The following is a 21,291-nucleotide window of genomic DNA, read 5'->3' as shown; positions in this document are numbered from 1 at the left end:
ACACTTTTAGATTTGAGTGAGATGTCTTGACAGGTTATTGGAGAGATTGTTATGAGATTTGGTAAAGACATTCATGTTTCCCAGAAGATGAATCTGAATGACTTTTGTGACAACTTAACATGCACCAATAAGCACCAACAGTGGAACAAACTTTTAATTTGTCCAATCCTTTGATTTATGACTAAAATACTTACAAAATGAATGACATTCACCAGAGACAGATTTAAAAACTGTCAAAATTAAACAGCAGAGGACGACAAATGTGGACTATAAGTAATGTGGACTATATACTGTAGTTCCCAGTATGGGGTAATATCTAAAACCCTGGATCCTGCATTACCCATAATGTAATTGCCCCTTTAAAGCTGTAGTTATCAACTTTTATAAAAATAACATTTTGTCATGTTTATTGAAACTTTCACTTTGTTTACACAGCACTACACGAGACAGATAATCTGTAAAAAAAAAAAAAACAAAATCCTGCAATGCTTCTTACAGCATTTGCTAGAATCCACCGCACATGAATGAAACAACCAATCAGATGCAGCTCAAATATGCATCAAAATTCAGTTTCATTGACTTTTCCACACCTCAAATGTTTTAAGGTGTGAAACATTTTAGTGTACAGTTTAACTGTAAAATGAGAAAGTTTGTGAACCAGCCGCCATTCTGAAAACAGTTGGGCCAAATCGAACCGAAGTCAAAGTTATTTAATTAACAGGCAGATTACTTTTTTTTCTCAAATAGTAGTTTTACATTGTCAAATATCTCTGCTTTTCCTTTTGTTTGTTGATAAAAACAAAGGTACATCGTTCAGGACGTAAAATGTGGGTAAAACAAAAAACCTGCTTTAAATTTTATGTTGCTTAAGGAATAATGTTGAACATAGATTAAGTGTCTCCATCTCTTGGGTGTCTGTTTTTATTGCAGGTACCACCCTTGGATTATCTGTCTCATATACTACTGTCTGAACATAGTGACAGTTTCAGTAATTTTGTGAGTTAAGTTACCAACTGCAGCTTGAATGTAATGTAATAATGTCCATCACATCAGCTGCTTGTGTGACATTTTCATTACTGGAGTTTATTTCATTTTTACCATGATTTGCAAAACCCTCATGCAATGATCAAATTTAGTTTAAACTGACTTCAAATCCCTCTTACTGTCCAAAGAAAACTCTGTCTCTCCAAATTAAGTGATTTCAATTTCTTTTAGATAAATTGGAGGATTAAATGTCATGGAATTTCTACTTCTGTTAAATAAACCATTTTAAAACCCATTGGTTTGGCTGGAAAATACAATATTACAAAGCTGAAATAGCAGATTGTACCAGAGTAGATTTCTAATCCCCTTTACCTACAATATCGCGGCTCTTTGCTCGTAATTTATTCAACTGGGATTCTGCGATATCCGCTCGTTCCTCGGCTTCCTCCAGCTCATGTTGCACCTTCCGAGCTTTAGCCAAGTGGATGCTGGTTTGTTCCTCCTAAATGTCACGGAAGACAATATCAGAAAGGAGGCCTTTTGTTTTTAGGTAAACATCAAGCTAACATTTCATACAGCATTTGTGTAATTTTACTCACCGCCTCCTCGCACTGTCGCTTATATGCTTTCACTTTCAGCTGCAGGTTGTTGACCAAATCCTGAAGTCTTGCCACACTCTTCTTTTCCTCCTCACCCTAAAACATAAGTTGTTGCTCTCACATCTTATTTTCTGCATATTCGAGCAGTCAAATCTCATCCAGTGGAACTCACGGTTATATAACTGGATGTACCTCTTACCTGATAAGTGAGCTCTTTAATTTTCCTCTCATATTTCCTCACACCTTTCATGGCCTCGCTGCTGCGCTTCTGTTCTGAATCCAATTCATTTTCCAGCTCGCGGACCTAAAAAATACAGTTGGTTTAAATCACTTTTCCTTGTATTTTTCTCTGTAGAGAATAGTTTTGTCCCTTCTTTGACTCATACCCTGGCTTCCAGTTTCTGAAGCTCTTTCTTCCCGCCCTTCAGAGCCAGCTGCTCGGCTTCATCCAGACGCTGCTGCAGGTCTTTCACCGTCACCTCCAGGTTCTTCTTCATCCTCTCCAGGTGAGCGCTGGTGTCCTGCTCTTTCTTCAGCTCCTCAGCCATCATGGCGGCCTGTATGCAAATGTGCGCTCGCCGTGAAATTTAGTCTGCACTGAAATGACTATCTGCTGTAAACTGGGTAGAAGGGGGAGACTTACATCCATGATGGCTTTTTTGGCCTTCTCATCGGCGTTCCTCGCCTCCTGGACGGTATCCTCCATCTCTGACTGCAGCTGAGTCAAATCAGACTCCATCTTCTTTTTGGCATTTATGAGGCTGGAGTTCTGGTTTTCAGATACAACACATTCATTTAAATTGAGAGTGGCAGACAAGTACTGATATTTTTCACATATTGACAAATTTTTACAAATGTTGTTGGGAAAAAAAGGTATAATAAGAAGATGCTCTGATGGGATTGTTCTCATTGTTACTGTTTAAACTCAAGAATTAACGTTTGACCTCAATACCACAATAATTTGTTGTAATACATAAAGAAATGGTGTTATGATGCATATTTATGCAAAGTAATATCTCTTTAATATCAGGTTTTTGCTGCATCATATTTTTGTGTTTGCACACACAACACATCCTGGTGTTGGTTTCTTTTTTTTTCTTTTAATTGCAAAAAAAATTCTAATAAGCTGTCACAGATTTTAGTTTTACTTTGATTCCCTTTAACCCTGGACATCAGTTTTCTTGTGCTGTGTTAAGATGCCTTTCGAATGCATTTAAACCTATGAAACATGGGAACAAACATGGAAAAAAAGATAATCAGTAACTTGGCATAAAAATAAAAAGACCTGAAAATGAAAAAAGAAAGGGAGAGAGAGGGGGTCATGAGAAAATTATCACATAACTAGGGAAAAATATAACTTGGGAAAAATATCAAGACAAGAAATATACTTTTGCTCATTTCAGGTAATTTACTTGTAACTTTTTCTTCAATGTCATTTCTTATTAAGTTGCTCATTGCTGTCTTTACATCTTTTTGAAAGAAATAAAGCAAATTTGCTCAGTTTTCGATACAATTCAATTTCACAATTTCGGTACAATATTTACTGCTGCCATGTAACGGAGAATAAGTATGGAAAAATACCTTACATTGTCATACGATGCTCTTTACTATTGTGTTCTATCCTGTCCTTTTTCAGTATGTCCTACTCATACTGTCCAGTATGTCCCGTCCTGTTCTATCACTTGCTTTGACGCTCTATCCTGCTATGTCCTGTTCCCTATGCCATTCTATATGTTGTGTCCTCACCTGAGAGTGCAGCAGCTGAATCCTCTCGCTGACGTCGATCAGTTCCTGCTCGGCCAGCTTGCGACTTCTCTCAGACTGCTCCAGCGCCACTCTGATCTCTTCGTTCTCAGCCATCATCAGGTTGTTGCGGCGCTCTGTGATAGCTAGCTGTTCCTTGAAGTCTTCCTGACAGTGAAGCGCTTCATCCAGGTGGACCTGGACATCCTGGGACAGAAGGCAAAATGTTGGAGCTTTAAATATATCAGTCTAACATTTCATGTAAACATTTATAATGGCTGTGCATTAACAAACCTTCAGCTGAGCCTGCAGGTTCCTCGTTTGTTTGGTGGCCTCGGCCGCCTGGCGGTTGGCATGACCCAGCTGGATCTCCATCTCGTTCAGATCCCCCTCCATCTTTTTCTTCATCCGGACAGCTTCGTTTCTGCTGCGTGTCTCGGCATCTAGCGTGTTCTGTAGAGTGTCCACAGTCCTCTGGTAATTCCTCTTTAGCTGGTCAATTTCTTCGTCTTTCTCCGCAACCTTCCTGTCCACTTCTGATTTGATCTGATTCAGCTCCAGCTGAAGGTGCAGGATTTTGGCCTCTTCGTGTTCCAGGGAAGACTACAGAGATGAGGTTGATTATGAGTTTTTGGACAAGGGATAGTTTGGAACTTTTGAAGTTGGCTTGTATGGGCTACTTATCCATCGTCTGTGTAAAACATCCAGATGACAGCAGTCGGCACGGCCCAGTTTGGAGAAGCAGGCTGGAGTACCGACACAAAGGATAAGCAATGAACTGCTGTGAATGGGGTCCAGCACAAAAATGTATTTAAGCCACTTAAAAAAAAGTCTCACGTAAAAAAGATCAATATCAGTTGAAGTGTGTGCTATATTCAGAATATTTTCACCGCATTACCTTGCCATCAGACAGCCTGCTCAAACAATGTAACCATTAACCGCTTTAGTTTCCAATCTTTGCATGTCTATGCCACCAGACTCCATTGAGAAAAACAGTAATTTAAGCTCGCCGGACATGTGACCCGCTGATCCACTCCTCTGTCTTTCAGTTAGTTAGTTTGTGTTATTGTGTAATTTTGGTGTATCTGAATTAACCCTTTTAAACACCAAAGTCAAACAATAACACAAACGAAAAACTGCAATATTAGCAATATTAAATCACTGTATTTCTCAATGGAGTCTAGCTTTGAAGAGACCGACATAAATCTACTTCAGTTTCTTTTAAAAAAAAATCACAGTCTGACATAAAGGTAAAACTGTTAAAATATTCTAAATATAGCATACACTTAAACTGACAATGATTTTTTTCGGAGGGATTTTTTTCTTGGTAGCTAAAGAATAATTTTTTTTTGACCCCGTCCACAGCAGTAGATTGCTTAGCTTCCATGTTGGGCTCCAGCCTGCTTCTCCAAACTGGGGATGTTCCAACTGCCATCTACTGCATGTAATACATTAAGTACCTGTACAACCCTACTTAATGAAATGTGAACTATCCCTGTAATGGAAATGGCAGTATTTTTTTCATTTTATGAAAACACACCAACCTCAACTTCCTCAAGAGCTGCCTGAGTGTCTCTCTTCTCCTGCTCAGTTTGTTTTGCAGCTTTCTCCAGCTCATGGATAGTTTTAGCAGATTGTCCAAGTTGATCTGTGATTTCTGTGATCTCCTCTGAAGATGTAAAGAAAAACATTATCTTTAGGAGTCAAAAACAGACACTACTAAATGGATGATGTGTTTGCAGCAGAGCTCTTACGCTGAAGGTTTTTATTCTCTCGTTTCATGGTCTCCAGATGATCCAGAGCCTCTTCGTATGAATTTTTCAGCTTGAAGAGTTCAGTACTCAGCACTCGAGACTCTTTCTGAGAAACTTCCAGATCTAATTGACTCTCCTCATATTTCTGTTTGCATTCAGCCAGAACCTGACAGAAGAAGGAACGTGTTATCAGTGCAGCCTCAACAAGATGCAAATTAGGGCATGTATCTGAAGAGGAGGAAACATACCTTGTCAAAGTTCCGCTGTTTCTTGTCCAAGGTCGCATTGGCTGCATTTGACCTTTCCAGCTCAACCATAAGATCCTCTACCTCTGCCTGCAGCCGCTGCTTGGTTTTCTCTAGAGATGCACATTTGACATTTGCTGCCTCTGTCATTTCCTCGGACTCCTGCAGTCGCTGGGCCAGCCGCTTCCTTTGAACCAAACACAAATTGTGTTAAAAGTGGAAGAAACCCATTGGCGCTGGCTTGTAAAATATGCTGTACAGTTCTTACTTTGCCTCCTCGAGCTCCTCGGTGCGTTGGATGGCATCTGTCTCATATTTGGTTCTCCACTGAGCCACCTCGCTGTTGGCTTTTGACAGGCAGCGCTGTAGCTCTGCTTTGGCCTCCTGCTCCTCCTCGTACTGCTCTCTCAGCAGCTCACAGTCATGACGAGACGACTGCAAACTGTGTGCCAGGGCACTTTTTGCCTAAAAAAGCAGAAAACAGGGGTTTATTGCCTGAATTAAAACTGCTTTAGCAAGATGCTAAGATGAAGTTAAAGGTTCTCAGTCACTACCAGTGAGGAGCATTGATTTATAAGCCGGTCACTGTTTGTTTGAAAGCATGCAAGGACACTGGCTACGTGCACACAATCTCGACACCTTTTAGAAGCCATTCCTTGATTGTTTCAAGCCTCCAACTTGTGAAGCATGTTGCTAACAAAAGCAATAACTGCAGGCTAGTTAAGAGGGATATAAAAACTGCACACTTTCAATGTTCAAGTAAATAAAATTGAAAATGTTTTATGAGGAAAATCTAATTAGCATTTATGTTTATATTTTTATGGCCTCAAGGACACATATTACATTCTGGTAATAAATATTGCTACAACTAATGATTATTTATAATTATTCATCAATATGCTAATCTTTATCTCAACTTATCGTTTCTGAAAAGTAGTGAAAAATTGCTTTTAAAATTCCCTAAACTCAATGTGACATCTTTAAATTGCTTATTTTGTCCAACCATAGACTGTATATGAAGGACAACTTTACAGCTTGAGCTCTAGCAGCCTGAAAGTAGAGAAAGCATCAGATACTCACTTTGGATAAGCTAGACCTCAATATTTGGCAAAAAGGAATTACTCAAATGATTAATCAACTATATAGAAATAGTTTGCAGATTCATTTTCTGTCAGTTGAAAAATTGATTAATATTTTGGGCTCTATTCATTTTGCCCTCTTTAAGTATCCTTTGACATCACAAATTTCATGCTGCCTCTAAGCAAAGTTCTCTTATGCAGATGTAATCATTGTTGTGACTGTAACAGACTGTGTATCAGTATAATTTGTGTCCTTCAGACCTTCATTTCCTCGTCCAAAAGTCTCTTCAACTCTTCAATTTGTTGACTCCCCACAGTTTTGACTCTGCTCAGCTGAGACAGGGTGATCTCCTTCTCCTCCAGCAGGCGTGTCAGCTCACCTGTTTACGAGAAAGAGGACACAAACTAACTTATCTGTGCATCTTAACCAGTCTTTTGTATCATTTTGAATCATTTAGAAATATACCATTTTCTGTTTGCTGCCGAGCACAGAGTGTAGTGTAATCACTCAGAGACCTCTGGGCTTCGTCTGCTTTAGCTTTATATTCATGCATTTGGTCTTCAAGGCTCCTGTAGAGTTTTTCCAGATTCGCCTGAAATATTGAGCATTTGTTATAATGGCCGAAAAAAGAGAAAACATGGTTCAGCAAGCTTCTCTGCAGATCTTTTACCTTGCTTTTCAGAACACCCTCCGTGTTGCTCGCCATGTCATCGATCTCCATCCTCAACTCACTTTTCTCTTTCTCCAGTTTCTGTTTGACTCTTTGAAGGTTGTCTATCTGCTCGCTGAGCTCGGCGACACTGTCGGCCTGTTTCTTGCGCAGAGTCGCAGCGATGGTTTCGTGCTGCAGGGTGGACTCCTCCAGGTCTCGACGCAGCCTCTGATACTCGGCCTCGCGCTTCTTGTTCAGCTCGGCCTGAGCAGCGGTGGCTCCTCCGGCCTCCTCCAGCCTCTCGCTGATCTCCTCCAGCTCTCTGGACAGATCACACCTCTGCTTCTCCACTTTGGCTCGGGCCGAGCGTTCAGCCTCGATGCCCTCCTCTAGCTCTTCAATGCGAGCCTGCGGTAAAATTGTATCAATTTGAAAAATAGTGGGCTCTTTGGATATTAAAGAAAACGTGTTGAAATGAGACGGTGATTTTAAATCATCATGGTTATAAATCATACCTGAAGCTCTTTAATCTTCTTTTGTAGTTGACTGTTGAGGGCTTGTTCGTCATCAATTTTGCACTGCAGGCTGCTGATTTCAAAGTCCTTTCTGGAAAAAGACAATAATGTCAGCACATAAAAATTCCCTCAGTTTTTGCAATTAAATAAGGTAAGTAAGTTTTGGTAGTGAAAAATAAAAACAGTGGGTCTTAAAAAATATCCACTAAAAAATTCAAACAGATTTCTTAAAAATTATTTATCATTTAGATTTTTTTTTATAGCTTTTTGGTTTTTAATGACCATCTTTAATTATTCTTCATGCCATTCTTTTTTTCCAGTGTCATTTATTTTTATGATTTCTTTTTCTATCTTTTCTAGAAAAATGCTAGCGTGGAAAAAAAAAAGTGGCACTAAGAAGAATGACATGGACAACAAAAAAAGATCATGATTGAAAAACTCACCAAAATGCAACAGATAACAAAATAATATTTAGTGCATATGTTTTATTTTTGCAGCGGAGCTTTTATCAGTGCTAATGTTTCCTTTTTCAATGCCATCTTTTGTTTTTGAAGCTACTGACTTACTGTCACTGTTCTAGCTCCAGAGGTTTTTAGTGTGCTTTTCACTGACAAGTTTAAAGATATTGTCCAACATTTATGCTTATTTGCTGATGATGATGATAATTGATATCGCTGTAGCTGGAGTTGTGAGCCTGCTTAGTTTAGCTTACCGCAAAGACATGAACAGGAGGAAACAGCTAGCAGGGAACTGTTCAAAAGTGACAAAATCCTTCTACCAACACCTCGAAAGCTCACCAAGCTTGGGGGGTGGTAACACGCCAGGTTTTAGTATTCTGTTTTTGTAAGTATTACACAAAAAAGATATAACGTGTTAATAAGTGAGGTTTATTGGATGGTATAGGCACATTTTGTTACCAATGGACAGAGCCAGGCAAGCTGTTTCCCTCTCTCCAGTCTTTGTACAAAGCTTAACTACCCAGCTGCAGTTTCATATTTACTGCTAAGACATGAGGGTGGAATAAATCTTCTCATCTTCCTCTCAGTCACAAAGTGAGAGTACAACCCTCATATGCTTACACTTGCAGTGATAATTAAACCTAACTGCATCCGTTTGTGTTTTCAGACATGCAGCACTTAATATAACTGTCAAAGAGTTTGTATAGACCTGCTCCGTTTGACAAGTGTCATGAGATAACTTTAGTTTTGATTTGACATATATAAATAAACTTAATGCGACATAAATAATCAATGTAAAACTTACTTTTTCAGCCTTTCTTCCATATGCTGTCTTTCATTCTCCAGGTCCATGATGGTTTCCTGGGACAGCTTCAGATCCCCCTCCAGTTTTCTTTTGGATCTCTCCAAGTCTGCATGCACCTTCTTCTCCTGCTCCAGTGAGCCCTCCAGCTGCAGGAGACCAGTAAAGCAAGGAAACCAATCCAGGGACATAATGCAAGTTAAGACGTTTTCTATGAGACACATGTCACACAAGAGTCTCCTAATCAAATTACCATGATGATCCAGTTGGAATTATTTTGTTGTCCAGACTTACATCATCGACCTGTTGCTCCAGTTTGATTTTGGTTTTTATCAGAGAGTTCACTTTATCCTCCTCGGCCTGGAGGTCATCTAACGTCTGCTGGTGCACCTCCTGCAAAGCTCTGGTCTCCTTTGAAGACTTCAGCAGTTTTTCCTCAAGAGTAGTGAGCTCCTCTACCAGGTTCTTAACCTGAGGAGAGAGGCATTCAAAGAAGTTAATATACTTCGAGTTATGATAAGAAGTGTATTTGTTTTCTACAGTTGTCTAACAGCTTTACTATTTTACATATTCCAGTTTTTCATTCCCTCTCTGTTCAGGGAAAACCTTGTAACTCAAGATGTGTTAATTTTGAATGTTTGTGTCAAACTGAAGGATGAAGTGTTCCATTAAGGGGAACATTTCACTACAAAGCAAAGCATGAAATCATCAGAGGTACCTTATTTTCGGTGGCATATTTCTCCTTCTCCACTTTGGCGATGGTGAGTTCCAGGTCGTCAATGTCTCTTTTGAGCTCCGAACATTCGTCCTCCAGCTTCCGCTTCTTCGCAGTGATCTCTGCGTTAATCTCCTCCTCTTCCTCCATCCTCTCTGAGAACTCTTTGACTTTGGCCTCCAGGTGGATCTTGCTTTTTATCAGGCCTTCACACCTCTCCTCGGCATCGCACAGGTTCTCCCTCTCCTAAGGAACAGGGGCACAATGGTTCATTATAACAAAGGAGTAAAAGTCAACAGTTCAGTTAGAGACGATGGTTATTCTAATTAATTTAATTTCTTTTAAACTTTTTTTGTCTTGTGCTTAAACACATCATTATTTATTAATTTTAATACCTTTATAAAAAGATCCATGCAGAAATGTTTTAAATAAATATATGTAAAATTTATTAACTGTGTGTGTGTGTTTAAAATCATTCTCTTCAACATGTTCTCTTTTTTGGCATTTTTATTTACATCTGTTTTTTTTTAAATATTTTATTTCATTTGTATATTTTATTTTAGATTGTTTAAATTTTAAATTGAATCAAGAGATGAATTCTAATGGCTTTTATGATCTCCAAAAATGTATCTAGTGTATTTTTTTAATCAACTTTCGCACATTTTGTTTACTGTGTATGCTGTCAATAAACATAGTTTTCCATATTTTCTGATGCTTTCTTTTTCATTGAATAACTTCATTATCCCAGGAGGAATGTGGATGAAGTATGATGCAAAAGTGAAAATTCTCACCTACTAATTGCTTTGCACAGAATTTTGCAGATAACTGATTTTATTTTATTTTTTGACATAAATTTTGTTTATTTTTACATCTTTTTGTTCGGTGTATTTTATTATAATATATTATATTTTCATATTGGGCATCCTTTATTTTTCAATTAAGCAGAAAGAAAAGTTTCATTCATACGCTTGTCTTAATAGTTAATATTTATTATATTTCTTTTCTAGTATGTTCTTGTGTTACTGTCGTGATTTGCACTTAGTGTAATAACTCCCCGTCTGCTCTGGTCCTATTTCTATTCTACTTATTCTTTGTTGACTATTGCTCCCACGGTGTCCAGTTTCCCTCAAAGGATCAATGACTTCCTCTTATCTTACATTAGTCTGTTATTGATTATGTCATTTCTGAATTTCAGAAAAAGAAAAAAAGGACCTTTCTCTCTAGATCTCTTTGGCCAACAGACTCAAATCAATACAAACAGACCACTTTGTTGTTTACTTACTGCTTGGATTTGAAGGTAGAGGTCATTCTTCTCCTGGACGAGCATCACCATCTTCTCCTCCAGCTCCTTCCTCCGGGCCTCCGACTTTGCCAGCTCCTCTTTGAGTCGTGCAAACTCCTCTTTCATGTTCTGCATCTCCTTCTCAGCCTCGGCACTCCGTAACAGAGGCTTTATCTTAAAGAAGAGCCTCATCCAAGGCCAGTTCTTCACATTCATGAAGGAACGGATGTTGTACTGGATGATGAAGATGGATTCTCTGCAGGGTAAAAAAGCAAAACAGTACTGATGTCTGAATTTAGTGAAAATGAAACAAAAGAAATACTTATGGAGTTAGACAGAGGTATAAAGATATGATTTTAACCCTTAAGGAATGTTTTTCATCATTCATTTTTTGATAATTTAGGCTGTGTTGATTCATATGGCATAACTTTTGGGCAGATATTGTTTTTTTTATTATCTTGAAATTTCCATCTCAGCTCCTACAATAAGTCTAAAATACACTCTGTAAAAATTTTTACAATCAGTGTTGCTACAAATCACTGATATATCCCAGGCTGTGATCATTTACAAATATATATATTATATATATATATACTTTGTAGTGTATGGAAAAATAAGTCATTTTTTATTTTTTCATCTTTAAAAACATAGAGGCACCATGACAAAAACCTGCCATTTAAAGTGTTAAAATTCTGAAAATTTATGAATATTTGATATTTATGATTAGATCTGATGTTAGTCAAAAAAAAATAACTCAATGAAAACAGAAAATAATATTAATGTATAATATTTTTAAAGGTTGATTTTGAAAAGCACATTTTGTGCGCAGAGTGATAAAAGTGTGTGCAATATTAAAGCAGGTTAGCATGCTAATATTGGCTATTTAGCACTAAAATCAAAGGCTGAGGCTGATGGGAATGTTGTTAGTTGGTCAATTTGGTCAGAAAACAAAGAGTTGGACAAAACTAGCTAAACTAGCTAATAGCATGGCTAAAAATATATATTTCATAGGAAGTGCAACATATTTTCATTTGCTATCAACCATTAAATTAAATAAATATCAGTTACAATTTCTAAAGTAAGTATGTGAAGCTGTATTACTGTTAAGTTTGCCAGTAGTAGTTTTCCCTCTAATCTCTAAATATTATTATATTTCTCAAATATTAGATATTTCTCATGCTGTTCCCTAAATTTCCCTGAACCACAAATTCAAGCATTTATTAAAGTAAAGTCACAATAAGTATATGAAAGACACTGATTTGTCAGTGGACCTTTTCTTCATCATCTCCTTGAGCCTCAGCCTGGTGACGTAACCTCTGGAAACGGCCTGGATCCGAGTCATCAGCACAGCCAGCCGTTCATCCCGCATCTCCTCCAGGAGACCCAGCAGGCCGGCTTTGAAAAACACCTGTACATATAAAATTTGGGATAGATTGAACACTGTAATCTACTACTGTAATCTGTGCCAAAATTCAGCCATTACTTCTGTGAAAATGTCAAACTGATACAATTCTTTCAGGTGATTCAGTAGCTGGCACATGGAGGACCAATAACACTTTAAACAGATTACTTGAATTAATTAGTACTCTGATCTTTTAAGCAAAACTAGCAGAACAACTGAGTAAAATATTTAGGTACAACTAAAAGTACAAAAGTATTAGCATCAAAATATGTTGGAAGTAAAAAAAAAGGAAAAATCATGCAGAGTGGCTAATTTCAGAATTCTATCCTTATTTTGTTGGATTTAAACGACTGATGCATTATGTGTTCACTACTTTAATGTGGCAGCTGGTAAAGATGGAGCTCAATTTTAATAACTTTATACACTGCTAAGCAGCTTAATTCAAAATCATACATCATAATGTATTTGCTTATTTACATTCTGCATTAATCATCTATATTTTCAAACTAACTAAAGCTTACAAATAAATGATGTGGGGTAAACAATAAACTATTTGCTTCCAAAATGCAGTGGAGTAGAACCATAAAGTACTGCAGCATAAAATAGAAATTGCTCTTACTTGGACTGAAATATTTAAGTGAATATACTTACTTACAGTCCACCTTTGTCAGTTTGTAATGTCTTAGAGTTCGTTTCGGCTGTTTTTCTGTAAGTAACTGGACTCTGTGAGAATATCAAAAGTGTTGCTGTCTGATATTTAATATATTCTCACATACAATGAGTACACATGAACAGTAACAATGTCAATTTATTTTCTGTGATAAGCTACCTTTGTGTATCCAAATCTATACTGAGCATGGTCCACATCAATGGAGGAGAGCAGTTTTTCCGAAGCCTTCTTGCTGTCTATAAACTGCCCCTCAGGGATCGCACTGGCGTTCAGAATCCTGTATCTGTCACACAGAGAGTTGAGGTTCAAACATAGGTGGGTTTTAATGTGTTGTTGTGTGTTTGTGTGTAACAACACAAACAGAGTGAGGTGTGTCACCTCTGCTTGAAATCTCCATAGAGGATCCTGCTGGGGAATCCCTTTCTGCAAATCCTGATACCTTCCAGCACGCCGTTACAGCGCAGCTGGTGAAGCACCAGATGGTGATCCATGGAGCCTACACGGAGGAGACATTTGGGTTAAAGGAGTAGTTCAACACATGTTTAGCTTAATTTAATGTTACTGAAATCTGGTTTATTTTGTCTGTTTTGAATGGCCCTTTTAGTCTGGGTTTACATGGATTTAGAATTACCAGCATCTCTAAAGCTCCCTGATTAACTCTTTACATTTCCATTGTTTGATGTAAAGACATACTAATGTGAGAGCAATATCAAGCTCCTCATTTTCTCTATCTAACTTTTGAATGAAAATATTTCTTCTCACCTGGAGTCTTGGTTTCATTGGGGATAATACATCTTACAAAGTGTGGATGTGTGGACCGGAGGTTGGCCATCAGTTTATTCAGGTTTTCCTGCAGAAGATCAAAAGATAATAATATCATTTCTGCACCAGTTTTGGATTTGTCAGATTTGTCTTGTATTTTGTCGAAATAAAATTCCTCTGCCGCTTTCATTTGCTTTCATTTTATTATGGGGGAGAATGCACATGTTCTTAATATCGATCGGGTATTTCCACACCTTGAAACTATCATGTAGAGACATTCTGGGACATACTATAAAACTGTTTTACATCAAATATAAACAGATGAGTAAATAAAAAACATAAAAATATCCAAATTAATCACAAAATATTTGGGGATAACAGGTTTGCTGAGTTCATGCATCAATGCCATTCCCAGGAAATAACTCATGCCACAATTACAGCACAGAAATCCATCAAAGTACTCTCTTCAGCTATGATCTTCTTATTAATTATTACCCTGAAAAGTGCAGAAACCGTCTGGAAAGAAGAGCCCTTTCTCTTGGTGCTTCTCTTACTTCCATCAGCAGCTACAGAAACAGAAAAAAAAACAATATGTAGCAAAGTACAGAGTCGACATAATCTCACTGTAATTTGTCATTTAAAGTGAACTGACCTTCAGCAGTTGCATATGTGGCAAACAGCTGAGAGAGCAGCTTCAGGGAAGCCTTTTGGTAAAGCTGCACCACAGTGTCATTAAGGGGGTCTTTGTTTTTCTCCAGCCAGCCGCTGAGGTTGTAGTCGACAGTGCCGGCATAATGCATGAGTGAGAAGTGGGCTTCAACCTTTCCTTTGGAGGGCTTGGGCTTTTGGAAGATGCTGTTTTTCCCTAAGTGCTGGTCGTACAGCTTGTTCTTGAAGGAGCTGTCTGTCGCCTTTGGAAACATGCACTCCTCTTCTAAAATGGAGAAAATCCCCATCGGCTGCAGGACAGAGGGCTGATTAGTTTTGGAATACACCATTATACCGTTGATATAAATATTTGTGTTTATGAAAAGATGTGCACCTTTTCGATGAGCTCAATGCAGGCTGCCAAATCCATGCCAAAGTCAATGAACTCCCATGCAATCCCTTCTTTCTTGTATTCCTCTTGCTCCAACACAAACATGTGGTGGTTGAAAAACTGTTGCAGTTTTTCATTAGTAAAGTTGATACACAGCTGCTCCAGGCTGTTCATCTGAATAAATTAACATAGATTAAACAAATATAGTTTTCTAGAAAGATTTGCTTCAATTTATGCAGATGTGATTCATGATTTTACCTCAAAAATCTCAAATCCTGCAATATCCAGGACACCAATAAAATGCTGTCTTGGAAGTTTGGTGTCGAGCTGTTGATTGATCCTTGTGACCATCCACAGGAAAAGCTTCTCATACACGGCCTTAGACAGGGCGCCCATGGCATTGTTCACCTACAGACAGAAGTGGAGGAATTCAGATCCTCAGAAAAACAGATCTCAGCTCTGTGACGATGTATTTTCCAGCTGATCCAATAAGTTAATTTAGCTGGATGAACGCTGATTTAGTTACTCTCTTTTGAACAAATACAAACAGAACACACATTTAAAGACGTGGAAACATACTGTACCTGCTGAGGAGTCTGACCTTTGGTGACATACTCATTTCCGACCTTCACTCGGGGATAACACAGCGCTTTCAGCAAATCAGCAGAGTTCAGACCCATGAGGTAGGCGACTTTGTCTGCCACTAAGGGATAGACACATACTCTTAAAAAGTGTATGTTGTAAGCTGTGATGTTGCCAGACTGAAGTCTAAATTGTTTTAAATTTAGATCAGATGTCTCACCCTCGGTGCCATCGGGCTCCGCCTGCTCCTCCCGCTGCTTCTGCTTGAACTTCATGTTCCCATAATGCATCACCGCACCAGTCAGCTTGTAGATGCCGACCTTTTCCTCTGTGTTAAACCCCAGGATGTCGATGGCACTCTGAGGATTAGATGCAGATGTTAAAGCAGAGTGCTAAGCACTGTCAGTCAACAATTAGCCATGACACAATTTATTTAAAGGTCCAATATTATGCTAATTTTCAGATTCATACTTGTATTTGAGGTTTACATGCTTTAATGTTCAAAAAACACTTTATTTTCCTCATATGGTCTGGCTGAATATACCTGTATTCATCTTCTGTCTCAAACACTCTGTTTTAGAGCCTGTCTCTTCAACTCCCTCACTGAAAAAGCTCAGCCTGCACTGACTGCTCAGAGCTTTTCGGGCTTTCCACATCTGTGCTCTCGGCTCGGAAATGAATGTAATGGTACTGTAGCCCCAGTTCCATACATTAATAGTAGAGTTGTAACATCACAAATTTATGGAAGTCGCCTGCCAGCTACAGTTTCTGAGTACGGACTGTGTGTGAGTTTTAATACTTTCACAGTATGTATGTATCATGTTTACTTGCTTTATATTAAAAAACGCTATAAACTACAAATAAATAAAATCAGAACAACAAAATTCTAATAATCACAATATCAATGATAAATAGAATGAATAACAGCAACATATAAGCGCATACATTTGTAAATGTAATTAATATACAACAGATACAACATCAAATCTGTTATCTCCTCCCTGAAATTCACCCCTGACCATAATACAATACTGTTGTTCATTAACTTCTAGGGATTTTCTCTTTTTCTTACGATATCCCAATTTCACAAGCCAGATTAATGATGCCAATCGAATTATAATCAGTCAGTTGTTTGAGATTTTAAGAGTTTAAAACATTTTTGTCTTATGCATTGCATGGCACTGGAACAATGATTTGATAATTTAATATTTTGTAGAAATATGAAATTGCAGATTTTTATATCTATATATATCTATATCTATAGATATATATAGAGATATATAGTGTATATTTGACCCATGTGCACTCACATCAGTGGCCATCAGCTCCTCAGTATCATTGATGCTCAGCACGGTAATTTCTCCCTGGCTGATGAAAGGGTAGTCGTAGGGGTTGGTGGTTATCAGCATCATTTCTAAAATGAAATATAAAAAGGACTGATTTCTTTATGCAGGGTCAGCAGCAACAGTAGCTGCGAAAATGCAGCATTGGTATAACACATTAAGTTAAAAGTGTATTTACCTATTAAATCAGGCTTCTTGTTTGACAAGATCTGATAGAAGATGTGATAACTCCGCTCTGCTGGCAGCTGAAAGGTCACTCTGGATTTTTCCAAAAGGTCTAAATAAAATTAATAAAAGCACAAACAGCGATAAAATGTGTACGTAGCAGTGGAATATTAATGACACTGACATGTGCAAACTTACATGTTTCAATATCAGCTGATGCCAACTTCCCCTTTGTTCCAAAGTGGATGCGGATGAATTTCCCCTGGAAAAGTTATTCAATTATAATTTGAGTTTGACATATGAGTTACAAAAAACTACAATAGAAAATTGTTCTGTTATTTGGAAACTGAGACCCAGTGGTGGAAAATAATCAATCACTTTTACTCACCTAATGAATTAAGTATTTCCATTTTCTGCTTTTATTTCTCTATATCACAGTAATTCAGAGGCAAATATTGTACTTTTTATTCCACTACATTTATCTCATACCTTTACTCACAGATTACAAAATAAACATAAAATTATCAACACATAAATTATGATGTAATATTATGAGTAAAGATAAGACTTTATTGATCACCTACTGAAATTTACAATCTACTAAATCTACAAAAAAAGTAAATGAGCTCCTCTTTCACCACCTGCAGCATTAAAGTGATGCACACCTTAATGGACCAATAATTACAATTAAATAATATAATAATATTTATGATTCTGAAATGGACCATTTCGCATTATAAGTACTTCTACTATTTGCACTACATACATCTTAAATCTAATTTTTTTGTACTTTTTAATAAGTAAAAATTTGAATAAAGGACTTAGTAGTCAGTAAAAATAAAGTAAAAGATCTGAATACTTCTTCAACCGCTGGTGAGAAATGCAATCTTTCCTTTTATGTCACAATCAGAAATTTACTTTAATATTTAATTACAGTAACTTCTTTTTCTTGTTATGACAGATCCATTTTCTAATTATGAAGACATAACAGGACACAAAATTACAATACTGTAACGACAATAAAAATAGCACCTTTGAGATTCTGTACTAATCAAATTTAAACTTACAAAGCGAGAGGAGTTGTCGTTCCTCACAGTCTTAGCATTCCCAAAAGCTTCCAGCAGAGGGTTGGCCTGAATGATTTGATCCTCCAGAGTCCCCTGTAAACCCAAATCATGAGTACAGGCTTACTGCTCCAACAAATGTTTTCATATCTCACCAATACATTGTCAGAATGGAAGATCCAAGGTCTGAACCTGCATTTTGCTGGAAAGTTGCTCTTTCTTGCTCGAGTCTCCGATAGATGCAATTGTTGCAAAATACTGGATGACTCTCTTTGTGTTGACGGTCTTCCCGGCACCAGATTCTCCACTGACAGTACAACAGCGTGAGATGAATGATGGAAAAACTGAAGTAAAATGAGGACTTTTTGTTTGTTAACACATAATTAGGCACTTACGTGATCAGGATAGACTGGTTCTCTCGATCTGTTAAAGGGAAAGAAACTGGGTGAACACTGGTACAGTTCAGTTATATTTTGAGTGTCCGTCTCTTTCATCTTGACACTCAATTTTGATTTAATTATTAGCAGTCTTATACTGGAACTCTGAATTAATTTTTGTCTATATCTTTAGTGATATTGCTTTAGTTATATCTCTATTAATTATTTGTCAGAAAATAAATAATAATAAATTTATTAACAACAACAACAACAACAATAATAATAATATGAAATCTCTGCAGCAAACTTTTGGTTTTCTTTCGATAAAAATTTGAAGTAATATTAGTCACATTCTACTTATTTATAATTAAGTCTTGTTCAATTAAAACATACCCAGTTTAGTTTAGTATTATTCAGGAAAAATTATGTAAATTTACCCTACTCAGCCTTTTTTTCTTCTTTTTTTGGTGAGTACCACATATAATCAACAAATAAATTATGATGTATAATTATACATTACGATTAGACTTGATTTAGCCTTAATTTACAAGAATGTATAACTTAAAAACGTAATGTACATTATCATTAAATGGGCTATTATACATAATATGTACTTTTACTCCTTTAAGTCTTTTTTGATGACAATACTTTGGTATTTTTGCTGGAATAAAATATCTGAGTACTTGTAACACCACCACTATAAATTGTGATTTATTTCCACATAGTTACCCTGTGAATTTTTACCATCTTTTTTTGCTAGATAACTAAAAATTGTGATTTATTAGGGATTATTAATGTTATTATTAATCTAAATCTGCAAAGTAACTTGTCAAATAAATGTAGTACATTTAAAGGTAAAAAGGGGTGGAGAGAAACATCCTACAGTTATTTTAATTTAATAAAAGTTTAGCACTAAAAAAATCCTGTCCAAACATTTAGATTCAGAAGTTGCTGAAAAGTGGTTTGTACACGGAGGTACCTGACATCACATTTTTTACGACTGTGTCACGCCCACTGCAAACCAGCCGCATGGCAGAGAGAAAAAAAACACAAATACATAAAATATATATTAAAACTATCATAACTTTGGCAGAAAATTGTGTGTTGTGTGTTGTAAAACCCCTTCACTCATAGTAAGAAGATGAATGAGAAAATATGTTTTGAAAGATTTTAAGTTTTCTTCTGAGGATTCTCTATCTTTGGTCTAAACTTGATGATACAATATTATCAAGGAAACTTTCATCATTATAATAAATGTGCATGAAGAAAAAATTGTCGTTTCAGTATTTAAGGTGTGACTGGACCTGTGAGCATGTACTGGTAAGCGCTGTCAGAGATGGCAAAGATGTGTGGGGGGGCCTCCTGCCGTTTCTTCCCACGGTACCCAGCCACCACCTCCGGGTTGTAGACTGGCAGCCACTTGTAGGGGTTCACAGTAACACAGAAGAGCCCAGAGTAGGTCTATGGATAAATAAGAAGAGAGAAACTCTCACAATAAAGGAAATCAATTGTAGAACATTAAACGGTAATTTCCATGGACAATACTGTGTTTTCATTTACATAGATCATCCAGGCAGCATAGCGCTCCTTGAGGTTAAAGAGCACGGCTGGTTCGTGCAAATGTGTCAGCATCGCCATGTCCTCCAGCTTGTCAAACTTAGGAGGGTTCATTGGGCGAGTGTCATCAAGGTGAACTACGACAATCTGCAGAAGGAATTCAAAGGACCAGTGAATTGAATGGCGAAAAAAACAAGGGATGTGAGATGAAAGCATTTCCCTGACTGCTAAGACTTCAAATCCACCCCACCTTTCCGTCCTCTGTCTCAACGGTGACCTTGGAGCCGTCTTGGCTTCTGATTTTCCCCTTCACATACTCGTGCTTTGGGTCAGGCACAAAGATGGCGGTTTTGGCATCAAATGGCACGTTTTGGGCTGCTATTCTCTCCCGCTCTGATTTGCGGAGGTAGGGGGCAGCCACCCCAAATATTTCCATCTCGGCATCACTCATCTTATCTGGCTGCTAGTTGAACAAACAAATACATTAGAATATCATAAAAAGTAAACAAAAGTTGGTCATAATAATAAAAAATAAAATTGGATGTTGCATCTTACTTACCAGTGCTGCAGACCAAGAAGAAGATTCTTGGCTATGTTCTGTTGCTAAGAGCTTCAGAAGAACAACACAGACATCCCTCACCCCAGATGGACTTAACCAGCTTTTATAAGCGATGGTCATCTGTGTTTCATGGCGCCTTCTTCTCCTATATTTGGAGATCTGGCTTCTACACCACCTTGAATAAGTCAAGTATGTCCATTTTGTATTTCGAACTGTCTATGTATAGCTGTATTGTGTCACTTTTAAACGGTTTCAATTGTAACCCCTCAGACTGTCCATTAAAAAGCAATGAATGCTAAAGACGACAGCTTAGAGGGCTTACAGTCCTGACACGCTGGGCCTCATTTTCTGGGATCAGGGAAGATTAGGTCTGTTAGGGCATCGCTGAAATTTTGGCATTGGCTGATTGGCTGTCTGGAGAGCCCAGATGATCACACACGACTGTTTGGGGTTTGTGTTGGGAGCAGCCGGGCAACATTTAGTACATTCCAGACAGAGGCTCGGCTCTGTTAAAGTTTCTTTTAGTGTATGACTTTGAATGTCCACATTGATGCATATTTAGCATCACATTCATTGTGCCCTGTCAATCAGTGTCTGTAAAGTCTGCTTGAAATCTGTCATTTGTGATCTGCAATAGTGGTTCTTTTGTATGCTGCTTTCCCTTGATGGCTGCTTTGGGACTACACATTTTTATGAAAATGCTGCGTGATTTAAAGATGTTGGCTTTCACCAGAAAGAAAAACTAATGCTGCTGGTATGCTTTTTCAGAACTGCTTATTGGATGGTTGAATAGTTTCCACCAAGCAAATTTGCAAATCCTAGAATAGCAAAGCAATGACCTGCTTTACTCTACCTATAATTGGCAAGATCTTGTTGCCTTCATTGGTTGGGTTGCGTAGATGTAGGTAATAGGAGTGGGACTGGTTAGGGTTAGGGTAAGAA

The 21,291-nt window shown here is 37.6% G+C and overlaps 1 protein-coding gene across 1 annotated transcript; it reads right to left on the bottom strand.

Moving 5' to 3' along the window:
* Positions 1-1,342: 1,342 nt before the first annotated feature.
* LOC121956148 (myosin heavy chain, skeletal muscle, adult-like) lies at positions 1,343-20,241 on the bottom strand. The gene is made up of 38 exons (XM_042504269.1): positions 20,041-20,241; positions 19,794-19,937; positions 19,538-19,694; positions 18,252-18,279; positions 18,049-18,163; positions 17,860-17,952; positions 16,991-17,054; positions 16,806-16,904; positions 16,595-16,698; positions 15,505-15,643; positions 15,287-15,405; positions 14,961-15,110; positions 14,706-14,876; positions 14,316-14,622; positions 14,159-14,229; positions 13,664-13,751; positions 13,280-13,397; positions 13,061-13,184; positions 12,101-12,237; positions 10,830-11,085; positions 9,551-9,793; positions 9,127-9,303; positions 8,836-8,981; positions 7,573-7,663; positions 7,076-7,465; positions 6,871-6,997; positions 6,666-6,784; positions 5,594-5,790; positions 5,329-5,512; positions 5,081-5,246; positions 4,871-4,995; positions 3,621-3,929; positions 3,330-3,533; positions 2,227-2,352; positions 1,970-2,140; positions 1,783-1,887; positions 1,584-1,679; positions 1,343-1,486 (listed from the first exon to the last, which is right to left on the bottom strand). Exons 1-38 carry the CDS (start codon positions 20,239-20,241, stop codon positions 1,343-1,345), a joined length of 5,805 nt encoding a protein of 1,934 aa, XP_042360203.1.
* Between the last annotated feature and the right edge of the window lie 1,050 nt (positions 20,242-21,291).

Source organism: Plectropomus leopardus, chromosome 17 (genome assembly GCF_008729295.1).
Source record: "Plectropomus leopardus isolate mb chromosome 17, YSFRI_Pleo_2.0, whole genome shotgun sequence".
NCBI classification, from domain to species: Eukaryota; Metazoa; Chordata; class Actinopteri; order Perciformes; family Serranidae; genus Plectropomus; species Plectropomus leopardus.
This window is presented reverse-complemented; position numbering and strand designations above follow the sequence as displayed.

Coding starts and splice junctions, on each gene's coding strand:
- LOC121956148 (XM_042504269.1), bottom strand. CDS start 20,241: ATGAGTGATGCCGAGATGGAAATATTTGGGGTGGCTGCCCCCTACCTC. Junction 9,304..9,550: donor AATATGCCACCGAAAATAAG/GTACCTCTGATG, acceptor CTCTCTCCTCAG/GTTAAGAACCTGGTAGAGGA. Junction 4,996..5,080: donor AGAGAATAAAAACCTTCAGC/GTAAGAGCTCTG, acceptor TTACATCTTCAG/AGGAGATCACAGAAATCACA.